The 25186-nt window shown below is 42.9% G+C and overlaps 1 protein-coding gene across 1 annotated transcript in view; it reads left to right on the forward strand.

Annotated features, from left to right (window-relative positions):
- The first annotated feature begins 965 nt into the window (after positions 1-965).
- Positions 966-25186, forward strand: part of GABRB1 (gamma-aminobutyric acid type A receptor subunit beta1) — a 339039-nt gene continuing 314818 nt past the window's right edge. The window contains exon 1 of the mRNA XM_044292653.1: positions 966-1277. Coding sequence (XP_044148588.1) covers positions 1072-1277 — 206 coding nt within the window. The 5' untranslated portion in view covers positions 966-1071. The remainder of the gene's footprint in view (positions 1278-25186) is intronic.

Here is a 25186-nt window from a genome sequence, read left to right on the forward strand (position 1 = left end):
AAATAATTTGATAATGCCCTTTATGATATATTACTATAAAATCAGTCCATGTATTAGTTATTGGTACCTATTGGACTGAGAAGACGAGCTAAACCTCTATGCATAGGACACCCTTGTAGCCTATGATAAAACATTTATCACCTGCCTGGAGGCCTCCTATGAACTTTGTAATTCCTTTGATCTACTTGAACTATATTTATGAGGATTTTGCTAGTGATGTTCTACTGTGGGAAACATGACATTTTGCTCTGCTGTGTTGGGCTCTTATATTTCTTAACCACTTTGAGGAATTTTTAAAAATAAAAATAATTGAAAACATGAATACCATAAATTAAAAGTATAAACTAGTCTCTTGTTATTAAATATTTTATTACTGTAATTATAGCGGTACTTTCACCACTTCTGACATGTCTGTTTTAGAAAATAATTGAATTCCACTTTCAATATTCTAAAGCATCTTTTCTTAAAACTCTGTTATTTTTACTAGAATTTAAGAATGAATTTTCAACGGAGTGTTACCAGGTGGGGATGTCTCTGTACACAGACTGGTATTGTCCAATCAGTGCTAGCAGTGGAAGACGGTGCAGGGACACACCCACACCTGATAGCACTCAGTTGGCAATAAATTCTCAAATTCTATTAAGAATAATAGAGGAATCACACAGCAAAAATTTTTAAGAAAAGATGCTTTAGAATATTAAATAACGTATCAGAAGTGGTGACAGATAATTACAGCAATATAATATTTTGAGTTTTGAGTAGCATTTTTCTAATATGCATTGTCTTCTGTTTGGATCTTAAGTCTTCTGAATCATAAATCTTGACTCTATCCATTAATTTTACTGCTTACATTTGTTCTTTTCCAACTGTGTGGTTTTAATGACCCAAAATTTCTCAAAACGAGATGAATTGCGGTCAAATCAAAGATTGTTTAATGAGAAATTAGATTCATCACTCACGCAGAATTATAATTACTAGTGTATGTATTTAAAAAAAACATTGTGATGAAAAATACTATCATGTTTATATGTTTGTTTGTTTTTTTGCTTTTCTTAGGACTATACGCTCACTATGTATTTTCAGCAGTCCTGGAGAGACAAACGACTTTCTTATTCAGGAATCCCCCTTAACCTTACATTGGATAATCGGGTCGCTGATCAGCTTTGGGTACCTGATACATACTTTCTCAATGATAAAAGATCATTTGTCCATGGAGTTACTGTCAAGAATAGAATGATACGTCTTCATCCAGATGGAACGGTTCTTTATGGACTAAGGTAGGAAACATTTTCATAGAAATTTTGCATTTTTGATCAAATTAAATACTGTGAACAAGTAGAAGCCACTAGACCTTGGCAAGATTATATCAAAAGTCTTGATATCTGAGAACCAATACATTACTAGTGCTTTTGGAGGTTTATGAGAAGTAGCTCGCTATAATAATTTCCTGTATAATTCTTAAACATTTTAATAAAAAAAATGTTTTAAGCAAAAAGAAGTAAGTAAACAATACTTTGCTGATGGTGATAGTGATGATAGTGATAGTGATGGTGATAGAATGATATGATTCATATTTGTGGGGTTAAATGCTGTACTGAAAATTTGTAGAACTATAAATTATATAATGCTAGAGAAAAATCTAATAAAATAAGACAACAGTGTTCATGTTAGTAGTAATGAATCATGTGACATCTCGGCAAAATGTAAATTACGATTTAAGTTCTATGCCCGCTGAAGTTGCAGATGATAAATGCAATCAAAATCATTATAATTTGCATAGAGAAGTAAAGGAGGAAATCAAATGTAAAAAGCATTAAGCATAATTTTCCCTAGCAATTTCAAGAGGTGCTTCAGCTAAAAAAAGAAAATATTTCTGTACGCCGTGAGACCAATGAATGTGTCCTCTTAATCAGTCAAATTCTTGGAATGTCAAAATTGTCAGCACGGTGCATCCTATAAGTGATTTATCATTATTTTCCTATGATGTTTTAAGATGGATGTGCTGAGCTGAAGAGGGGATAAGGATCTGATTTTAATTATCACGAAGCTGAGCACTTGATATTTATCAAAATAATGAAAATTGGCACGAAAGAGAGCTAATATGTTAAGTGTGTAATGTCATTGTAACTGGTATCAAATGTAACTTTGTTACAGAGTTCATTCAAAAGTTCTTTAACCAGTTTCCAAGGGTCATTTTCTTATCAATCTGGTATTTTCATTTAGGTGATGATCTTGTACCAAATATGGAATGTATCTACTGTATGTTCCTAGATGCAAGATATAGTGGCTCAATGGTTACCCGCTGAAGCTTCCAGCACTGATATCTTAGTTTTGATTTTGACCTAGGCAACATCTACATGGAGTTTACATGTTCTTTCCATGTTGGGTTTGGTGCATGTGCTTCGGCTAGGCTTCCTGTGTTTGTCATGTGTGTTTATGTGTTCATACTTAAGATAGGGAAATTAAATTGTAAACTCCATTGATGACAGAGCTTCCATTCTAAAAGACTGAACCTATCGAATTACATGTAGTATGGACAGTTTTCAACTTTTCTTTAAGATCTACTACCCAGATTAGAAAAACTATTACAATATAATTTTCATTTACAGCATATAGGAGAAGATTTACTAATCCTGTACATGGCATCAATTTAGACAGCCTGTCTAGACACTCTGTAAACAAAGGCTCAGACTTGATGATAAATTTGGTACATGGTTAGACCCTTTTGTCTACATTTATACCAACTATTGGTTGACTTTCTTTGCAATATAATTTTATAACACAATTGTGACACAATTTTGCTATATAATGCAACATCTTAGGCCACACCCCTATCATTCTAAGGCCTTCCCCCTTTTGCATTAAGTGATATCCCACTGCCAATGTAGGTGCAGTGGGTTTTTGTAATATTAGATGCACTAAATTGCACCAAAATCCGCCAAGTTGCCATATTTTGTGCCAGCACTCAAATTTTTAGATGTTGGCCATAGTGTCCACTTGGAATGATGGCAAGTTCCCAGAGTCATATTTTACAAATGATTTACATATCTATGCATGGAATATGTTTCAATCACCCCCAGTGCTCTAATCACACATGTCCAGGAGGTAACATAGTAACATAGTACATAAGGCCGAAAAAAGACATCTGTCCATCCAGTTCAGCCTGTCATCCTGCAAGTTGATCCAGTGGAAGGCAAAAAAAAGAATATGTGAGTTAGAAGTCAATTTTCCTCACTTTAGGGGAATAAAAAATCCCTTCCCGACTCCAATCAGGCAATCAGAATAACTCCCTGGATCAACGACCCATCTCTAGTAGCTATAGCCTGTAATATTATTACACTCCAGAAATACATCCGGGCCCCTCTTGAACTCATTTATTGTACTCACCATCACCACCACCTCAGGCAGAGAGTTCCAGAGTCTCACTGCTCTTACCGTAAAGAATCCTCTTCTATGTTTGTGTACAAACCTTCTTTCCTCCAGACGCAGAGGATGTCCCCTCGTCGCAGTCACAGTCCTGGGAATCAATAGATGATGGGATAGATCTCTGTACTGACCTCTGATATATTTATACATAGTAATTAGATCTCCCCTCAGTTGTCTTTTTTCTAAAGTGAATAACCCTAATTTTGATCATCTTTCAGGGTACTGTAGTCCACCCATTCCAGTTATTACTTTAGTTGCCCTCCTCTGGACCCTCTCCAGCTCTGCTATGTCTGCCTTGTTCACTGGAGCCCAGAACTGTACACAGTACTCCATGTGTGGTCTGACTAATGATTTGTAAAGTGGTAGGACTATGTTCTCATCACGGGCATCTATGCCCCTTTTGATGCAACCCATTATCTGTTTTTTGCAGCTTAGTTTGCTGTTTATTAAAATTGCTAGGTCCTTTTCTAGTGTTTTACCATTTAGTATGTACTGGTGACTTGCATTATTCCTCACCATGTGCATAACCTTACATTTGTCAGTGTTAAACCTTATCTGACACTTCTCTGCCCAAGCCTCCAATCTATCCAGATCCATCTGTAGCAGTATAGTGTCATCTTCCGTGTTCATTACTTTACACAGTTTACTTTACATCAATTATCTTATTGGCCTTGACAGCAGGTGCCTGGCACTGTTTTCTACAGCTTAGTTTGCTGTCCACTAAAATTGCTAAATCCTTTTTCATGTCAGTTTATGACTTCCATTGATTTGCTGTGGTCCAGTCTAGAACTTACCTCCTCATAGAAACTGATTACATTATTTTGACATGACCGATCCCTCATGAAGTCATGCTGATATGGCGTTATTTGCTTATTTTCATTGAGGTACTCCAAGATAGCATCCCTTGGAAAACCTACAGTTTACCAATTGCAGATGTTAAACTTACCAGCCTATGGTTCTCCTCCTATGGTTTGTTTACTAACAGCAGTGGTGATATGAAGGGATATGGCACTTGACTGCTGCAGCCAATTGCTGTCTTCAGTAATCCTCCATTGAGGAAAGAGTTTGGCTGCAGGGGTCATCTGCGTATACCAGCACATTACTGTGCATATCACAGTATTGGTATTGTGCCAGGATACGGCATGTGACCACTGCAGCCAATCGCTGTCCGTAGCATTAGATTGCTGAGGGCAGGAATTGGCTAAAGTGGTCACAAGCTGTATCCTGGAAAATCACTGCTGCTTTTTGTAAGTAGTTCTCATCTTCTTGATACAAAAAGATTCATGGGAGGAGGTATAATATTAATAATGAAAAAATACAAAAACATCTTATCAATGGGAGTAGCAATTTAGAATTTTTTTCTGTAGGTTATTATCCCTAAAGATTTCAGGAAAATGCATGAAACAAAATATAACTGAAACGTATTCCTTGTAGTGTGTCAAATACTTACAAGGTAGTATTCCATTTAGTTGGAAGATTGCATATGGTACTTTAGCAAAATTGTTCTGTCTTTGCAGTGTGTTAAGAGAAATATAATCTAGTAAAATGAACACTGATCTTTCTTGACATGATGAGTTTTTGATAGCTACTCAAGAGTTTTCATACAATTTGGATCGAACATTCTGAAACTTTGTTGTTTTGTATTTTACATAAGCACTAGGTTAGGGACTATTTTCAAGCCATTGTCAGATGTCACATTTCTGATCTTGAGATGTGTGAGATGACTAAGAGTAACTATAGGGATTAAGTCGAGGTAGAATTTCTTAAGGAACAATGTGATTTCTTTTTAAACCCGATGAAACAGAAGTTGACAATACTGTAGGTTGATGGATTTTTTGACAGCCATACTGGCTGTGGTCTTGACTTGATTTGTGGAAGCAGGTATATCGCAGGCCTCAATCAGTATTTTGTGGACGCTGGTATATCAAACCACTTAATCAGTATTTTGTGGAAGAAGGTGTATTGCAGACTTCAATCAATATTTGATGAAAGCAGGTATATCAATCCCTTTAATCAGTAAATTGTGGAAGCAGGTGTATTGCAGACCACAATCAATATTTGGTGGAAGCAGGTATATAGAACCCCTTAATCAATATTTTGTGGAAGCAGGTATATCACAACCCTTAATCTGTATTTTGTGGAAGCAGGTGCAGGGCTCCAGATTTTAGAATTTACAAATGGCGACAAGACTTTTTAGTCTTGTCGCCATTTGCTACTAGACCCGCCACCGCAGCTCTACAGTTGAATACAGCAGCGGGTCACAGGAGCTGATTGTTCTCTGCCCCACCGCCGATGAAGATAGCTGACCTGTTAATACAAATACAGGAGGCGGATGCCGGAATCAAATAGCCGACACCCGACCTCTATGACAGGGAGCTGCGTCACCTGAGTAGTTAACTGCAGCGGATCGCAGCTCCCTGTCATAGAGGCTATTTGATTCCAGCACCTGCCTCCTGTATTTGTATAAACAGGTCAGCTATCTTCATTGGTGGCGCAGTGCGCCCCCCGCCAACACCCCAGTATACTAAATATTGGCGGCGCAGTGCGCCCCCCAACACCCCAGTATAATAAACATTGGTGGTGCTGTGCGCCCCCCCCCCAACACCCCAGTATACTAAACATCATGGCGCAGTGCGTCCCCCCCCAACACCCCAGTATAATAAACATTGGTGGTGCCGTGCGCCCCCCCCCCCCAACACCCCAGTATACTAAACATCGGTGGCGCAGTGCGCCCCCCCCCAACACCCCAGTATACTAAACATCGGTGGCGCAGTGCGCCCCCCCCCAACACCCCAGTATAATAAACATTGGTGGTGCAGTGCCAATGAGGCTTAAAAAATAAATAAATAATTTAACTCACCTCCTCCAATTGATTGCGTAGCTGCCGGTCTCCTGTTCTTTCTTCAGGACCTGTCAAAGGACCTGTGGTGACGTCACTGAGCTCATCACATGGTCCATTACCATAGTGATGGATCATGTGATTTACCATGTGATTGACAGGTCCTGAAGAAAGAACAGGAGACCGGCAGCTACTCGATCAATTAGAGGAGGTGAGTTCTTTATTTTTATTTTTCAACCCTCAATCGACCTTCTACTTAGCATTCTGCAATAAAGAATGCTATTATTTTCCCTTATAACTATGTTATAAGGGAAAATAGCTCAGTGAATAGACTTTCATCCTAGCAACCATGCGTGAAAATCGCACCGCATCCGCACTTGCTTGCGATTTACACGCAGCCCAATTAACTTCTATGGTGCCTGCGTTGCGTAAAAAACGCACAACATAGAGCTGCGTGAAAATCACTGCTTATGTGCACAGCCCCATAGAAGTGAATGGGTCCGGATTCAGTGCGGTGCAATACGTTCACCTCTCGCATTGCACCCGCGCAGAAATCTCACCCATGTGAAAGGGGCCTAAGGGTGAATAGGACAAGGGTTCCAGCCCCTAAGGGGGCTAATAGTAAGTAAAAAATAAATAAAACACAAACACTAAGGCTACGTTCACACTTGCGGCAGTGTGATCCGGCGGGCAGTTCCGTCGTCAGAACTGCCTGCCGGATCCGCTGATCTAGATGTGACTGAAAGCATTTGTGAGAAGCATCTGGATTCACTTGAATGGGGCTGAGCTGCTCCTAGGCCCTGTGACCGTTGAACATGTCGTCACTGGCCTAGGAAAAGCAGAAAGAAGGCTGTGGCTCTCACGGGACCACCAATGCCTTCTCAATCAGCTGAATGGCGTGGGTCTCAGATGTCGGACCCCCACCAATCGGATACTGACAATCTATCCAGAGGATAGGTCATCAGTATATAGATCTGAGAAAGCCCCTTCAAGCAAGATGTCTGCCCCCATAAAAATTATCAAGAAATAGAATAAAAAATGATACAGAGACTAGAGTAGAAAAAAAAATGATGTCACTATCTGGTTTTAACTGGCAGAAAATATAGGTGACACATTTCCTTTAAGTGTTCTCTCCCTTTAAGCTTTGCAGTATGTCTCAGTATAAGAAATATATATTTTTTGCTTAAATATTCACTATGTTCTCCAGTTTGACATAAACACATGGGTTTATACAGCAGCAAAAATAACAAAACATTTGCCATTTGGATCGCTTGTCCTACTGATGAAATTGAACTTTTATTAAAACTATTCAGTAAGCATTAATCAAACATGAATGCATAAATTAATTGCTAGTCTATAAATAAATTAGTTAATTACGGGAAGACAAAGCTCTGTTTTTCTGTGCTGCATGCCTATAAACAGAGACAGTTGCCAGCAGGGCACTGAGAATAATTTGCGACACATAAAATGTTGGAAGGAAATAGGATTATATAAGATATGCCTTAACTTTGCTGTACTGAGTTTTTATCAAATTGACACGGAACAGAACTAGCACATTCACTGAGCCATAATTAACCAGAGTGTTACGTTCCCCTTGTGGCAGCTTGGAGTGGAGTTTTACATTCTTTTGCTTTCCCTTATGGGTAATGGTGCTGAGCAGGGGACAGAGCATGTCCTTCTTATCCTAGGCAACATGTCCTCAGTTCCTCTCCTTCAGCTTCTCTAATCAAGAGAATGGAATTAATAGAATTTATATCTCATTATGTCAGTCTTGTGGGATTCTATTTGTTTCTCTTCCATGCATGACATTATCTCATTTTAATCTCAACATTTCAACATTGAAGAACTTTTTGCCCTATCTAAAAGAAACAACACTATTTATTTTATAGCATTTTATCCTTGATATGTAATTTTCAATTTTGTTGGCTATGGTATGTATGATAGGTGTGATGTTAGTAAATATTCTGTAAAACCATCAACATTGGTTAAAGGGGTATTCCTATCTCGGACATTCATGGCATATTGCTAGGATATGCCATCAATGTCAGATAGGTGCAGGTCCCACCTCTGGAACCATCTCCAGAATGAGCTCCCTTAAGTAAGGGAGATAGCACCGTTCCAGCGTGGCCACCCTCCATTCACTGCTATAGTAGTTCCAAAAATAGTCAAGCACTGGATTGGCTATTTCCAGCAGTCCCGCAATGGTGAATGGAGAGGTGGCTTTGCATGTGCAGTGTGCCGTCCATTCACAGCTATGGGACTTCCGAAAATAGCCACGTGCACTTGCTTGGCTAGTTTCAGTTCTTGCATAGCAATGAATGGTGAGCACGCTATGCATGCGCTGTGCACACTCGTTCAATTGATGGGGCCCCATTCTGAAAATGGGTTGATCACCTATCTGATATTGATGGCAGACCAAATGCCATGTGTTCATGGATACTTAGCACTGATCACAAGTTTTGTACTGAGCATTTGAATGGACCAGCGGTCACCTCTTTCTGTTGCCACTCCATTAAACTCTATGGGGCTGTTGGAGAATACATCATTTGGCAAACTGTTGAGCACACTGCTTTCTCCAGCAGTCCCATAGAAGTGAATAAAAGCAGTGGCCATGCATGCACACCACTACTCCATTCACACAGGGTTTCTGAGGACACCACTTCTTGTGCCTCAGCAGACACATGTGAAAAAAGAATGGTATAGCTCATTTCAGTTCTGTAAAATACATCCATAGGAGAGCTGGATAGGACTAAACATGGCTTCAGTCATGTGAGCTATCATGTGACCCTTACGAGTATCATGCGATCTGGCTTTCAGTTAACTGTCCAGGTATCTAACAGGTGAGTAGTAGTTTGTTTGGAAGCAGAACCTATACAGTATTACTACTTGCAGCAGCTCAACATCCTATCTGTCAGTGTCTATGTAGAAGAAGATATATGTGTATTTTTTTTTTGTTTTGTTTTTTACACTAAACATTATTAGCAACATGACAACACCTAGAGACTGGCAGCCATTTTAGAACATCACCTAGAAACAGGCCACCATGTAAATACACACAGTGATATAGTTACTATAATAACCACAATAAGAATCATTATTCCAACAGTAGTCTTATTTTATTATCCAATGAATGTGATCTATGTGCCGACCTAGTTAATTTATTTCATGTAACACTGTTGCTTACTGAATTTCAAAAATTACAAGGGTGTCTCATGACTGATGCCATATTTGCTAGGCCATAGATACATTACAGAGGACTGATATATGGGCTATAACATTCTACTTCATATAGGGGTCAATTACCTGATATAAGGGTATGTATAGAGAATTCTAAATACATGTATATTACAAAATTGTATAATTTCATATTATATCTACAAATAGAAAATCTGGAATACACCTTTAACTTTGCTTCAAAAGTTTGGGAGAGCATAGTGCGGGCTTAGATGACCTGGGATAAGTAATGTATCCTGTATAATACAAAAGTAAGAGTATACAAGTTGTTGAGTCAATCTGCCTATATAAATATATTCTGTCAAATCCTTGGTATTAAATCAGTACAAGACTGCTACAAAATGGTTAATTATATATTTCCAACTTTTTCATAATTTCTGACCACTTTATATTTGTGCTCCCAGAATACCTACTTATTCAACAATGTAGTATACTGTACATATATGACTCAACTCAAAGTCAGCACTGATGAGTTGGGAATACAAAATACATTTGCCTCTATCGACCTAAGCAGTAATAAACAGTCTCATTGCCACTGGAAGGTTTCCAGCATTAGGATGTATCGTGGTTCATTTGGGAGTTTGCAGTTATTTAGAGATGATGCTATTAACATTGGAGAGTAGCTGCTCTGCCTGTACAAATGTGGTGCAAAATATTGCAAGGTACTTCTTTTTAATTGCCATTCAATTATGTTGTGAAGGTTAATAAGACAATCTACATGGGATTACTCATGATCATTCTCACTAGGTGTTTTATACTATACTATAGGAAGGTATAGTTTGTTGTAATTTTATTATTTTTAAAAAATCCAGTTTTTTTTAAGTATTTTAGGAGCCATCTGATGATAATTTCAATACAGGAATTTATATACCATGTGATGGTACCACACTCCTTAGGATTACAGTACATACTCCATAAATACAATGCATGTAGCAGATTTGCATAAAACATTGGTCTAGATATACTAAAGTGTGTGCACCTAGCATTTGATTAATAGGTGTTTCAAATTGGTGTATTTTGGTGCAACTAGGGCTTTTCCAATTTTTTTAGGCTAGCTCTAAAGGAGGGGGGCTTTGTGGGAAAGAGGGTGGTACTTAAGAAGTGCCATTTTGCTCCAAAATTGTGCCACAATTCTGGAATAAAATTCTGTCTCATAGTAAGTCAACAAATAGTTGGTAGAGTCTGAGAAAAGTGTCTGTCCCTTCACCCCACATTTTTCATGCAGCCTGAGCCTGTAATGACTGGCGTCACGCAAAGGGAGGGAAAAGGGAAGGCCCTGCCCAAGGGAGAGGGAAATGTGGTGACCCCTGACTCATCTTGCGGCTGGCACCTGACTGCCCTGACGTCCCTAGACGGGTTTCTCACCCGTACGCCGATCACGTGCCTAAACCCTGGCTTTCCCTAAGATGAGCCCTAGGTAGTGAACGGGGCGGTGGGATCACTAGTCCGCACCACTGACACTAAGAGGAAAACACCAAGGAGAGGACAGACAAACACATAAACCCAGGTGGGCGACCACAGCAGACCACAAAGGCCCAACAGGGATCCGGAGGGTAACACTCTGGAACAACAACCAGGGAACGCAGCAACACAGCTCCAGTGGGTCAGTATAGAAGTCCAGGCAGGAAGCTCTATATCTGGCAACCAGAGAAGTGTGAGAGGGGAATATAAGGAGGTTGGGAGTGCTGGACAAGGAACAGCTGAGGAGAAGGAGCTACGGATCCCTGAGTGAGCCAAAAAGGGTTGCAAAGCAAACCCAGAAAGCTACCATAAAGAAACAGCCCTATCTTTCTACATAGAGCACGCAGCCACCCGATGCGACTTCTTGACCCCGGGTATAACGGAGTCAGGCGTGGTTCTTGACACCCTCGTGACAGAGCCCCTGTGATAAATCTGCTACAGGTCTAGACAGACTGTCTGATGGGAAAATATTTTAATATGGGGCTCTTTGCTCTTTCTTATTTTTTTGTGTCTGCCTGGGTTGAAGACAGTTTTCTTGTGAAAATGTACAAAATTTTGCAAGTCATATTAAGTTTATGGCACAAAATACCTATGGATTTTTCAGTTTAAAGTGTAGTCATTGTTATTACAAAGGCAATGTCAGTTTGTACGGCAGAGAACTGGAACAAAATGACACTTTTTTTATGACTTTTTGTAAAAAGTTATAATGATAAACCTAGCTTAAAAATGTAACACTGCCCACAAAACATCTGGCCACTCCTTAGAAAATGCAAGCTTCTGGGCATGGCGCAAACCACCCTAAAATGGTGTAAATTCATCATAAATAAATTTGGTAAAACAGGCAAAATCACTCAACGCACTTGATACATTACCCCCTAACTTTATACCATGTATAGGATTAGCAAAATCTGTCACAATGTTTTTAAAAAGTGTAATAAAAGTTTCAGTTAAAGTTTCAGTAAAAAAATTAGCTGGTCCTCAAATGTCAATGACAATGACTGTGCTAATGTAATTCCAATTTACATGACTGGCACTCCTGTAGCTAATCGCCTTCTTCTGCTGTTGCGGACCTTGTGCTGGATCCCCCCTTCACAACATCTCTTCGGTGGTGCTCTATGCAGAGTATAAATCTATGTACAGGAGACAGAGTTCACATGGCACTCACCAGAGGGTTGAAATCTTCATTATTCTGTAATGCAGACACATGAAGACATGGACATGTAGGAGATGGCCTTTTCATGCGTGTGCACTTTCAAGGTGTGCACTTCTTCTGGCCTACACACACGCGACGTGCACACCAGCACAAAACGGCACCTATATGTCCATGTCTTTGTTTACCTGCATAACAGAAGAAATAAAGAAGATTTTAACCCTCTGTTGAGTGCCATGTGAACTCCGTCTCCTGTACATGAACTGTACTTATGGAAGTCATGAGACACATCGGGCAGCATAGTAGTTTAGTGGTTAATACTGTTAGCTTGCAGTCCTAGGGCCTTGTGTTTGACCATCTGATCAAAATCTAATAAAGTTCTACTAAAAGACAGTATACAGTTTTAAGCAGGGTTTTACATTTTAGCAATAAGCATTTGGCTAGTAAACACTGGGGGAAAATAAAGTGAAAAATGAACCTATGATACAGTTTTTCTTTCTCCCTAGCTCTATGTAGAAGACAGAAGGAGAAGAACCTTGTGCCCTTCAATGTGTAAGGGCTTGTGGTTATTCACAATCTACTGTTTGGTCTCCACTCCTCTTAAATATAAGGCTTATGAAGGCCATAATATGGTTGTGAAACCGATCTGAAATATAAATGAATAAAAAAAAAATGTTTCTTGTTCATCATTGGATGAGGTTTCTACTATTATTGTCCAAGAGGGATTATTCCAACTGATGGTCCAGTTAGGTAATGTGCTTACATTTGCTCAATCTCATATACTTTCCTTGTTCCTTTATATCTATGCATAACAAATATAATCCTAGGTAGACTCGTACGGTATGTTGCTGTAAAAGCCAGTTTTGCATATACCAATATCTTAATCTACCAAATGAAAACCTTTTTAAGCTTAGACATTTTATTATTGCTTTCTGCAATGTCTTTGCCACTTAGCTTTGACATGTTACCAAGGAAACATGGTTTTCAGCATTAAATATATTTTGCAAGACCCCTTGGGTACTAAATGCACGTCTCAGGGAAAAAGAAAACATGCAGACTAAGACAGTAACTGTATTATATAAAATAAACTGAATTATTAAAAAAATGTTTTTGAATATCATTTTAATAAACATACCTCACAGACAAATAACATATATAACCTTTCCATCGTAACAGAAAGTCTTGCAGCAAACTGATAGATGAGAATCAGACCAGCAAACAATATTTTTGTAACAAATTAACAACATTTTTGGTTAAAAAAAAGTTTTGTAAAAAAAAAGAATTAGAAATATAAAAAAAATTAAAATTGAAAAGACTAAAAATATGAGAAATCTTAATTGAAAGATGTTTGCAACAAACAGGAATATTTTTAGAGCAGGTAAGTATATTGTATACGAGGGGCCCGGGCATTGTGGTGGTCATTATAGGGGTTGGATAACTCCTATAAATACTTGTGCTCATGCTTGCCACCCCAGATAATTTTTTTCACAGGCAAGTTCTGGGAAAATAATGGGATGTAATACAGTATTACAGTATTTATCTATGGAGCTATTATTTGGCCACTGCATGCTGGCATTATATGGTGACAGAACTTTGTACATTGTTATTTAAGTACCTATATGGAAATGTATTTTGGACAAAATATCAGACAGTTATTTGGCCGGCATGCTATATTACACTGTATGGGGCTGATACTTAGACAGGCTTTGGTACATTCATTTGTACACATGATAGGTCACTGTTGAAGCAAGAGAAGGGGTGCCAACAAAAGACGCTACACGGGTTGCCATCTATTCTTTGACTAGCTCTGAACTACTGTAAGGTGGCAACTTTGAGTACCCCTGATGAAGTTACCTCTTATTTTTACAACCCCTACTGTAAATATGACACAAAAAGCATAGAATTGTAAAAACAACTAAATAATTCCAATTTATGTTTTAGTATTATTTAAACATATTTTATATAAAAAATGAAGCATTTAATATTTAATTCTTCACATAATGTACAGATCTATAAAATCCATCACTTTAAAGTCCCTTGTTTATTATTAAATTGAATTTTGGTAAACAAACAACAAGAAACGTTCTATAGTTCAAATACACTATATTAAGTAAAAAATGCACTAAAGTCTGTAAAGGAAGTAGTGGCAAAAATCTAGTAAATCATGATTTTACTCAGGAATGCACCAAATTGGGCATCCCATTGGATTGCCTAAAGGATACCAGACTCCTCCTTTCCATTAATGAAGGTCCTTACCAACAAGATGGGTTGGGCCCCTTCACCAAACTGCGTCCCAAAAGCAATAGAATGCCCCCGCCCCAAGAAAATTCCGCAATCGATATCTTCTCCAGACTGGTGATCCAGGATCTGGAAAAGATTAGATCACAACAAGGGTCTGGGTGGAATCTTACTAGACAGGAAAGAGAGTCCCTTATTGGACTACAAAAAGACAGTAGCATCATTGTGAAACCCGCCGATAAGGGGGGCAACATTGTTATTATGGACCACACTATGTATAATGGGATGTGTGAAGGCCTTCTCAATGATGCCGACTGTTACGGTCGACTACGGGATGATCCCTCAAACCTTTTTACAGAGGAACTGGACCAGATCCTCTTACAGGCATTTGAGGATAAACTAATTTCATCAGATGAGGTCAAATTTATGTCTCCAAAAAATCCCCAGATACCAACTTTCTACGCACTCCCGAAAATCCATAAGGGGGTGGATCCGTTGAAAGGGAGACCGATAGTATCTGGAATAGATTCCCTCTCTCAAAATACCAGCATCTATATTGACCAGGTCCTGAGACCATTTGTTTCAGCATTGCCCTCGTACATAAGGGACACGACTGACCTCCTCCTGCGAATACAGGATGCTGCTGTGGAGGAAAAGACATTTTTGGCATCTATTGATGTTGAGGCCCTTTACAGCAGTATACCTCATGAGTGGGGAGTTAAGGCAGTCGAGTCCTTTTTGACAACTAGGGGTACTCAGTTCAGAGCGCACAATTTATTCATGATCAGTATCCTTAATTTTGTTCTATCACTCAATTTCTTCCTTTTTAAGAATGTGTTTTACCACCAGCTCAGGGGCACCGCGATGGGTAGCCCCTGTGCTCCGACCTACGCAAATCTGCTCCTGGGCTGGTGGGAGGACCAACTTGTATTCAGTGATGTGGAGGAACCCTGGACCACCCACATTACCTTCTGGGGAAGGTACATTGATGATATCTTTCTCTTGTGGGATGGTCCAGAGGTTGCCTTCAAGTCTTTTGTCACATCACTGAATAACAATCCCATAGGCCTAAGATTTACCTACGAAATAAATGAGAGGGAGATCTCATTCCTAGATATCAAAATTTCAAAAAGGAATGGAACACTGTATACTGAAACATTTAGAAAACCGACGGCCACCAATAGCCTCCTACACTGGGGGAGTTTTCATCCGAACCCAGTAAAAAGAGGCATCCCTAAGGGCCAATATATTCGGATCAGGAGGAACTGTACTGATACCCCCACATTTATGGCACAGTCCAGGGACCTTAGGGAAAGATTTCTAAATAGAGGCTATCCTGACGTGACACTAAAAAAGGCATTTAGGCATTCCCTCACACACAACAGAGATGATTTTCTGAACCCTAATAAAAAGGATGAAATACAGAATCAAGTTATTAGGGTTATTGGAACGTACGATGACTCTCATGAGAGGGTATTCGAAATCTTGAGAAGGCATTGGGACATCCTCCGAACAGATAGAGATCTTGTAGATGTGCTCCCACCCAAACCAGGGATCACTTTCAGGAGGGGAAAATCGATAAGGGACCATTTGGTCCATAGTTTCTACACCACACCGAAAACCTCTGGAACCTGGTTGGATAGGAGACCGTTGGGAACATTTAAATGTAGTGGTTGCATAGCATGCCCATTCATTATTACATCAAAATCCTTTAAAAGTGTCACAACGGATAGAACTTTTGAGATAAGGGACTTTGGTAATTGTAGGAGCTGTGGAGTGGTCTATCTTATAACATGTACGTGTCCCTTAAATTATGTGGGTAAGACTAAAAGGGAGTTGAGGAGGAGAGTAGGTGAGCACCTGTCATGGTCTTACCTCCTTGCTGTTCCCTTCGTTTGACATGTGCTGGCGGCCATCTTGGTTTCTGGGTTTTCTTGTAGCCTCCCACCCTGCGGCTCCTCCTTCCCACTGGGAGGAGCTGGATGCCTAGCTCATATATATAGGAGGTCTGTGGCTTCAGTTCCTTGCTTGGTCCTCCTGTGTTCACATGCTTCCAAGACTGCTGCTGCTTCTGGTTCCTGATCCTGGCCTCGTCTGACTACCCCGTTGGTTCCTGATTCCGGCTTCGTCTGACTACCCCGTTGGTTCCTGATTCCGGCTTCGTCTGACTACCCCGTTGGTTCCTGTTCCTGGCTTCGTCTGACTACCCTTCTGGTTCCTGACCTCTGTCTCCGCAAGACCCTGCTTCGGTTTAGCCATCCGTTCGGACTTTGCTTACGGCTTGCTCTTCAATAAAACCTTCTTATTTTCCACTTATCTCTTGTTGTACGTCTGGTTCATGGTTCCATGACATTAGGACCAAGCCATGAATTCTGACGGTACAGGGCCACCCTCGCTACCTACGCTGGTTGCCAGACTTGATCAGCAGGATCACCTGTTGGGTCGGTTCGCTGTGGCGTTGCAAACCCTGCTTGAACGCACGGCTCATTTCGCTTCCGTTGCCGATGGGTCGGTTGTCGCTCCTGGGCCCGCTCCTACTGCCGCTCCGGTTGTTGCACCAGAGTCTACCCTGACACCTGTTGCTGCGCCTGTGGTGTTTCAGGGTATGACCGGTTCTGCCCCCCTTCCACAGCGCTTTGGGGGAGAGCCAACTCAGTGCCGAGGTTTCCTTAACCAGGTGGGCATTTACTTCGAGTTGCTGCCACATGCCTTTCCTACTGAGAGATCAAGGGTGGGCTTCTTGATCTCGCTGCTCTCGGACAAGGCCTTGGCCTGGGCCAGCCCTTTATGGGAGAACAACAATCCGGTGGTTGCCGAGTTTTCCGGTTTTGTTGCTTCTCTTCGGAAGGTATTCGATGTGCCGGCTCGTGCTGCCTCTGCTGCGAAGCTCCTTATGTCCATCAGACAGGGTTCACGATCCGTAGCTGAATACGCCATTGAGTTTCGTACCCTGGCAGCAGAGGTGGGCTGGAATAATGAGGCTCTGGTCGCTGCTTTCTCTCATGGTCTCTCGGATGCCTTGAAGGATGAGGTTGCAGCTAAGGACCTACCAGTGGAGCTCGAGTCTCTTATTTCTTTCCTGATTTTGATTGACACCAGACTCAGGGAGAGACCTTCCTTTAAGGAGAGCCTGCGGAGGCCTCCTAACAGATTGGCGCCTACGTTTGCTGTCCCACCCGTGCCTCCCTCTCCTCCCACGCCTCCTGGGGATGACTTGTCTGGGGGTGAACCCATGCAGCGGGGGTTTGCTCGCCTGTCTGAGGGGGAGAGGGTACTCCGGAGACGCGAGGGCCGATGCATGTACTGTGGTCTCGGTGGGCATTTTCGGTTGGCATGTCCGAACCGTCCGGGAGAACGCTCGCACCTGAGGTCCTGTCGGGGGCAGATCTTGGGTGGAGTCTCCTCGTCCCCGGTTTCCCGTGTTGACAAACCACTGATCACGGTTGTTCTCTCCTGGGTCGGGGGCTCGGTGACGACCCAGGCGTTGGTGGACTCTGGTGCTGGTGGTTTGTTCATTGATAGAGTGTTCGTTGCCGCCAATTCCATTCCTCTGCAGCCTCGAGGTTCCCCACTGGCTCTTGAGGCGATAGACGGCAGACCCCTTCTGCCGCCACACGTGACTCATGAGACCCTTCCAGTGGGGATAGCCATTGGTGCCGTTCACAGAGAGTCGGTCTGTCTCCAGGTTATTTCGTCTCCACACTACTCGGTGGTCTTGGGGTACCCCTGGCTCCAGAAGCATAATCCGACTTTCGATTGGAGATCGGTCCGAGATCCTCTCGTGGTCACCGCAGTGTGGGGCTAGTTGCATCCATGGGCCTGTCAAGTTGCTGTGTACTTCCTCGGACTCTCTGTTGCCTCCTGAATACGAAGAGTACCGGGATGTATTCGATAAGGTGCGCGCGGTTGCCCTACCTCCGCACCGCCCATACGATTGTGCCATAGAGTTACAATCCGGTGCCGTTCCTCCTCGTGGCAAAGTCTATCCACTGTCGGTAGCGGAGAATGAGGCCATGGAGGAGTACGTGAGGGATGCGCTTTCACGCGGACACATTCGCAAATCCTCGTCCCCGGCAGGGGCTGGATTTTTCTTTGTGAAAAAGAAGGGCGGCGAGTTGAGGCCTTGCATCGATTACAGGGGTCTCAATCGCATCACGATCAAGAACGCTTACCCGATACCCTTGATTTCCGAGCTGTTCGATCGCCTCAAAGGGGCCACGGTCTTTACCAAACTCGACCTGAGGGCGGCATATAACCTGGTAAGGATCAAGGCGGGCGATGAGTGGAAGACCGCGTTTAACACCAGGACCGGTCATTATGAATCCTTGGTTATGCCCTTTGGGTTGTGCAATGCGCCCGCAGTCTTCCAGGAATTCATCAACGATGTTTTCCGTGACCTGTTGCAGCAGTGTGTGGTGGTCTATTTGGATGACATCTTGGTATATTCTGCATCCATGGAGGCCCACATTCTGGATGTCAGACGAGTGTTGCAACGCTTACGAGAGAACAAGCTGTTCGGTAAGCTTGAGAAATGCGAATTTCACCGATCCCAGGTAACCTTCTTAGGTTACATCATTTCCGCTGAGGGGTTCTCCATGGATCCTGAGAAGGTTTCGGCTGTCTTACAGTGGCCCCAGCCCAGTGGGCTTCGTGCCCTGCAGCGCTTTTTGGGCTTCGCCAATTATTATCGGAAGTTCATCAGGGACTTTTCCATGCTAGCCAAGCCTCTCACGGATCTGACCAGGAAGGGCAGTAATCCTCAGGTCTGGCCGCTCGAGGCCATCCGAGCTTTTGAGGCTCTAAAGTCCGCCTTTGTGTCGGCTCCGATTCTGTCGCATCCCAACCCTGGGTTGCCTTTTGTCCTCGAGGTGGACGCGTCTGAGACGGGAGTAGGCGCCCTCCTGTCTCAGCGTAGAACACCAGAGGGTCCTCTGCTTCCTTGTGGGTTTTACTCCCGGAAACTGTCTTCCGCGGAGTGCAACTATCAGATTGGTGACAGGGAGTTATTGGCCATCGTGCAGGCCCTTAAAGAATGGAGGCACTTGCTCGAGGGCTCGGTGGTTCCGGTTCTCATCCTGACGGACCACAAGAATCTGACCTACCTCTCTGAGGCCAAGAGATTGACACCACGTCAGGCCAGATGGGCTCTGTTCTTGTCACGTTTTAATTACGTGGTCTCCTACCTACCCGGCTCCAAGAACATCAGAGCGGATGCCTTATCACGGCAGTACTCCGAGCTGTCCGGGGAGGAGTCGATTCCGACTACGGTCATACCCCCGAATCAGCTATTCGCACCAGCCTGACTTCTCCTCTGGGTGAGCAGATTTTGGCGGCTCAATCTGGTGCTCCCTCTGGGAGACCCAACGGCAGATGTTTTGTGCCTGAGGAGTTGCGCACTCGGTTGTTGCGAACCTACCATAACTCCAAGGCCGCGGGGCACCCTGGAAAGAATCAGCTGTCCTGGGCGGTTTCACGTCTGTTCTGGTGGCCTTCTCTACGTTCCGACATCGCCGCATATGTAGCGGCATGCTCCGTTTGTGCCCAGAGTAAGTCCCCTCGGCACCTTCCGTTGGGCCTTTTGCAACCCATAGCCACCGGGGAGCGTCCATGGTCACACCTGGGGATGGATTTCATTGTGGACCTCCCTGCATCCCGAGGCCATACGGTCATTCTCATGATTGTGGATCGGTTTTCCAAAATGTGCCACTGTGTTCCTCTCAAGAGGTTACCCTCTGCACAAGAGTTGGCCTCGATTTTTGCCAGGGAGGTCTTCCGGTTGCACGGTTTGCCCAAGGAGATTGTGTCGGATCGGGGGAGTCAGTTTGTGTCCAGGTTCTGGCGCGCCTTTTGCTCCCAGTTGGGGATTCATCTCTCTTTCTCCTCGGCCTACCACCCTCAGTCCAATGGGGCCGCAGAACGATCCAATCAGGCCTTGGAGCAATTCCTTCGTTGCTATGTCTCCGATCACCAAGACAATTGGGTTGACCTCCTGCCTTGGGCTGAGTTTGCCAGGAACACGGCGGTGAACTCTTCCTCTGGGACGTCTCCCTTCATGGCCAATTATGGGTTCCAACCTGCCGTGTTACCGGAGGTATTCTCTCCCCAGGATATTCCGGCTGTGGAGGATCACCTTTCCGTCCTACGTGCTTCTTGGGTACAGATCCAAAGGTCCCTTGAGGTCTCTGCGCAGCGCCAGAAACTCCAGGCTGATCGCAGACGAGCGCCCGCTCCTTCCTACCAGGTCGGAGACCGCGTATGGTTGTCCACCCGCAACCTCAACCTTCGAGTGCCCACTCCCAAGCTGGCGCCTCACTTTGTTGGTCCCTTCCGAGTGCTTCGCAGGGTAAACCCGGTAGCCTATGCCCTTGCGCTTCCTCCTGGCATGCGGATCTCCAACGTGTTTCATGTCTCCCTGTTGAAGCCACTGGTGTGTAATCGTTTCACTTCCTCGATTCCTCGGCCTCGTCCGGTCCAAGTGGGCAATCGTGAGGAGTATGAGGTGAGCAATATCCTGGACTCACGCCTGGTCCGCGGCCGGGTGCAGTTTTTGGTCCATTGGCGTGGTTATGGTCCAGAGGAGCGTTCCTGGGTTCCCTCCGCAGATGTCCATGCTCCTGTCTTGCTCCGAGCCTTCCACGCACGCTTCCCTCAGAAACCGTTCCTTACTCCGCGGAGGAGGGGCCCTTGAGGGGGAGGTACTGTCATGGTCTTACCTCCTTGCTGTTCCCTTCGTTTGACATGTGCTGGCGGCCATCTTGGTTTCTGGGTTTTCTTGTAGCCTCCCACCCTGCGGCTCCTCCTTCCCACTGGGAGGAGCTGGATGCCTAGCTCATATATATAGGAGGTCTGTGGCTTCAGTTCCTTGCTTGGTCCTCCTGTGTTCACATGCTTCCAAGACTGCTGCTGCTTCTGGTTCCTGATCCTGGCCTCGTCTGACTACCCCGTTGGTTCCTGATTCCGGCTTCGTCTGACTACCCCGTTGGTTCCTGATTCCGGCTTCGTCTGACTACCCCGTTGGTTCCTGTTCCTGGCTTCGTCTGACTACCCTTCTGGTTCCTGACCTCTGTCTCCGCAAGACCCTGCTTCGGTTTAGCCATCCGTTCGGACTTTGCTTACGGCTTGCTCTTCAATAAAACCTTCTTATTTTCCACTTATCTCTTGTTGTACGTCTGGTTCATGGTTCCATGACAGCACCTAGGGGATATTAGACATAAACGAGACAAACCAATGTCGAATCATGTACTTGAGTTCCATGGGGGGGATCCTAAATCCCTGGGATTTCAAATCATTGAAATCATTCCTCCCTCCCCACGTAAAGGAGATTGGGATAAAAAGATTTTACAGAAGGAATGCCAGTGGATATATAGACTAAAAACTTATAGTCCACATGGCCTCAATGAACAATTATCGTTCGGCTGCTTCCTGTAAAATAGGTGCATCCTCCGTTCCTGACTTTTCCCACATAAATATAATTATTGAGTGAGACACACTGTCCACAACTCCCACTCAGCCACGACTAGAACTCATTCTTATAATTATTGCCTGTTCAGGGCATCCACAAAATGAATTACTCTACTTCTCTTGCTCATCCGTCCACTCTGGCACGACTATTAAATCCTTGATGTCCGGCTGTATATGGGGTTCACCTCCTCGGGTGGCCCCCTTCTCTTTCCTCAACTAAACCAACTACCAATGGTGACTTTATTGTTATCATACATTCTGTCATAAATTAAAATATCGGATCAGAATTGATCCTTCAGTAATTATCATAGTGCCGGAAGGGGGTGTATTTTGTAATTCTTTTCCCCCCTGATGGCTTGTTAATATATGGTCCAGTGGAACCTTGTCAATATATAGAGTGTCCTCAATCCCCATTTAGGGTGATCCAACTCCCTCTAAGCCTCCACTCTTTGTCCCATTCTCCCCCCCTTCTTTACTGTTTGCTAAATGCTATATCATATTATCCACTTAATAATCGATTTCGGTGGAAATAATAAACGGATAGCAATGATACATTAATAAACATGCTATTTGTAATGACTTAAACATTATGATGATTGCAAACCAATTGCACAGCCTCATTTAATATCCAAATCGCCTGGTGGAACGCAATTTGCGTTCCAAAACAACTTCCGGGTATCGGGACAGCACTAGATACGTCACTTCCGGTTTCGGACACCACTTCCGGTTTCGGACATCACTTCCGGTCTGTGGAACGCATATGCGTTCCAAATCGGCGTTTTACATGCTGCCTATATGGATCATCAACTGTGAGGTGGTTTATGACTATATAATATGTTTTCTATGAAATGTGCTATTACCATGACTAGGGGGATGTTAAATAATCCAGGAGAGAACACTCTGAATATCAAATTCATCTGTCTTGGTAACTTAATTATCTACGAGGGGAGGGACTAATTGGGGGAGGACACTTTATAAGGCGCTGTTTTTGAACAGGACCTGGGGACACTGGTCATTTTTTGCCTACATCTGGGCTTCCATTCCTGGAGGGTCTTGATTGAGAGACGCCGAATCTGAAAATCTCTATCATGAGATATTGCTGATGGAGGATTGGTCTCCACTTCCCCTGACGAAGCAGTCGGAAAATATTTGGACTGGGGAAACGTAGCATTGGGATTTGTATGTTTGTATCTGTTTTTCTAGTGTGTCTTATATGCCTAGCCTTTTGGCAATTAGGATAGGGTGATAAAGGGAGAGCCAGTATAGGCACGAGGACAGGGAGCCTCTACCATTAAGGGGTGTCCCTGGGCTGAGTCTATGTAGGGTCATGAAGGGACATTTATAGGATAGGATTATTGTTTCTACTATTGGATATCACATTTGTGAGCTGTATTATTGCCATCACGACCTACAGACCACCTCAATCATCATTAGTGCGAAATAATCATCATAACGCTTCCTTTACCAGCACCAGATCTCCGTCTAGTTATGGAGCACTACACCCCTTGACGACCGAGCTAACCATCCTATTCCATCTGCCCTGGTATTTTAGCAATCGTGAGTAACCATCTGATTCCATCTGTTCTGGTATTTCAGCAAATCGTAAGTTACCAAGTAATCTTGGCTGTGGTTCAACAATATGTGAATATTCACGATATACAGACTCAGTATTTTCAGCTAACCGTGAACAATTATTGAATGTGTATCATATTTCAGCTAACCGTGAACAATCACGGAATGTGTATTTTATTTCAGCTAACCGTGAACAATAACGGAATGTGTACCATGTGAACTTATGCAATAGGATTAATAGTGAACTACAATATATTGGTTTCCTTAACAATTTTTTCTGGTCCTCAACTGTGCCTTACACTAAGAGTACCTTGTGCAGGGGTAATCAAAATCCCCAGGATTGCTTACCAGTCGTGTATCTTTACCTTGATATAGGTGTAACTATAGCCATTCCTTTTTTGCCATAATAGGACATTGTTTGTCGACTTTCCTTGTATGTGTAGTCCGGCTGTAGGCCAGATTTTAATAGAATATTATTAAAAGGTATATTTTAATTGGGAAGGTGTTCCAGTAATATACATGATTTTACTCAGTGCCATATGTTTTCACATATTTAACAAGTGAACCAGGATATGCCAGGCAATTAGGCAAGTCTTCTTTGGGCCTCTTGTCAATTTTTCTTCATCTTGGGACACAAAAGCTCAACGTAAATCTATTAAATTACAAACTGGTCAGACCCAAGGAAGGCAGCAGAGTGAAATAATACCTTATGGCAAAAGCCAGGATTCAGACAACTTTTGCGCACAAGGGATCTGTTGCAGCTCATTAACTACGGTAAATATTTCTGTTACTGGAAAACGAAAAAAAGCTGGATATTGATAATCGCCACTAAATGTGGTCTAGGGCAGTGATCTAGTTATGTTATGTGCATCATTTTCTATTCCCAGTTGTTAGCAAACCTTCCAATTATTTTACAGTTCTATTTTTTAAAGTATTTTCCATGATCCGGCATTTATTTATTTTCACCTTTTTTTCGGTCTGCGCATGCAGACTGGAAGGACAGATCCGGAATTCCTGTATTTTGATTGCCAGATCCGGCACTAATACATTCCTATGAAAAAAAAGTCGGACCTGGCATTCAGGCAAGTCTTCAATTTTTTCCGCCGGAGATAAAACTGTAGCATGCTACGGTTTTCTTTTTTGCCTGATTAGTCAAAATGACTGAACGGAAGACATCCTGATGCATCCTGAACGGATTACTCTCCATTCAGAATGCATGGGGATATACCTGATCAGTTCTTTTCCGGCATTGAGACCTTTTGACGGGACTCAATGCCGGAAAAGAAAAACGCTAGTGTGAAAGTTCCCTAAATGAAGGAGAGCATGGCATGCCTGTGTGGCGAGAGTGATCTGCTGTTTTCGGAAGTCCTATAATGGTGAATAGAGAGCCCAGCATGCAAGTGTTGCCACTAGTTTATTCACTGCAATTTTTTGGGAGGGCAGCATGACCCAAAAACTGCAAATGGACCATTTTTTTTTTTTTTTTCTGTTATGGCTAGTGATTTGCGAAGTATTTGAAATATGATTTGGCTGCTTTGCCAAATTAAATTTTTTTGTTTTTGTTTTGTGGCGAAGTGCATTTCTTTGTTAGTAGTGGGTGCAATGACAGGGAGCGGTGATTGTGCTGCTCCCCGTCACTGTACTCCTCAGATGCCTTGTTCATAGCTGATCATGGCATCTGACAGTAATAACACAGTGTAAAAGAAAAATGTAATCATACTTACCTCATCCATTTGATTGCAACAAGCCAGCTGCTGCCATCTTGAGTGACGATCTAGAGCGAAATCTTGCACGTCCCGTGATGA

The sequence above is a fragment of the Bufo gargarizans genome, chromosome 1 (genome assembly GCF_014858855.1).
Source record: "Bufo gargarizans isolate SCDJY-AF-19 chromosome 1, ASM1485885v1, whole genome shotgun sequence".
Taxonomy (NCBI): domain Eukaryota; kingdom Metazoa; phylum Chordata; class Amphibia; order Anura; family Bufonidae; genus Bufo; species Bufo gargarizans.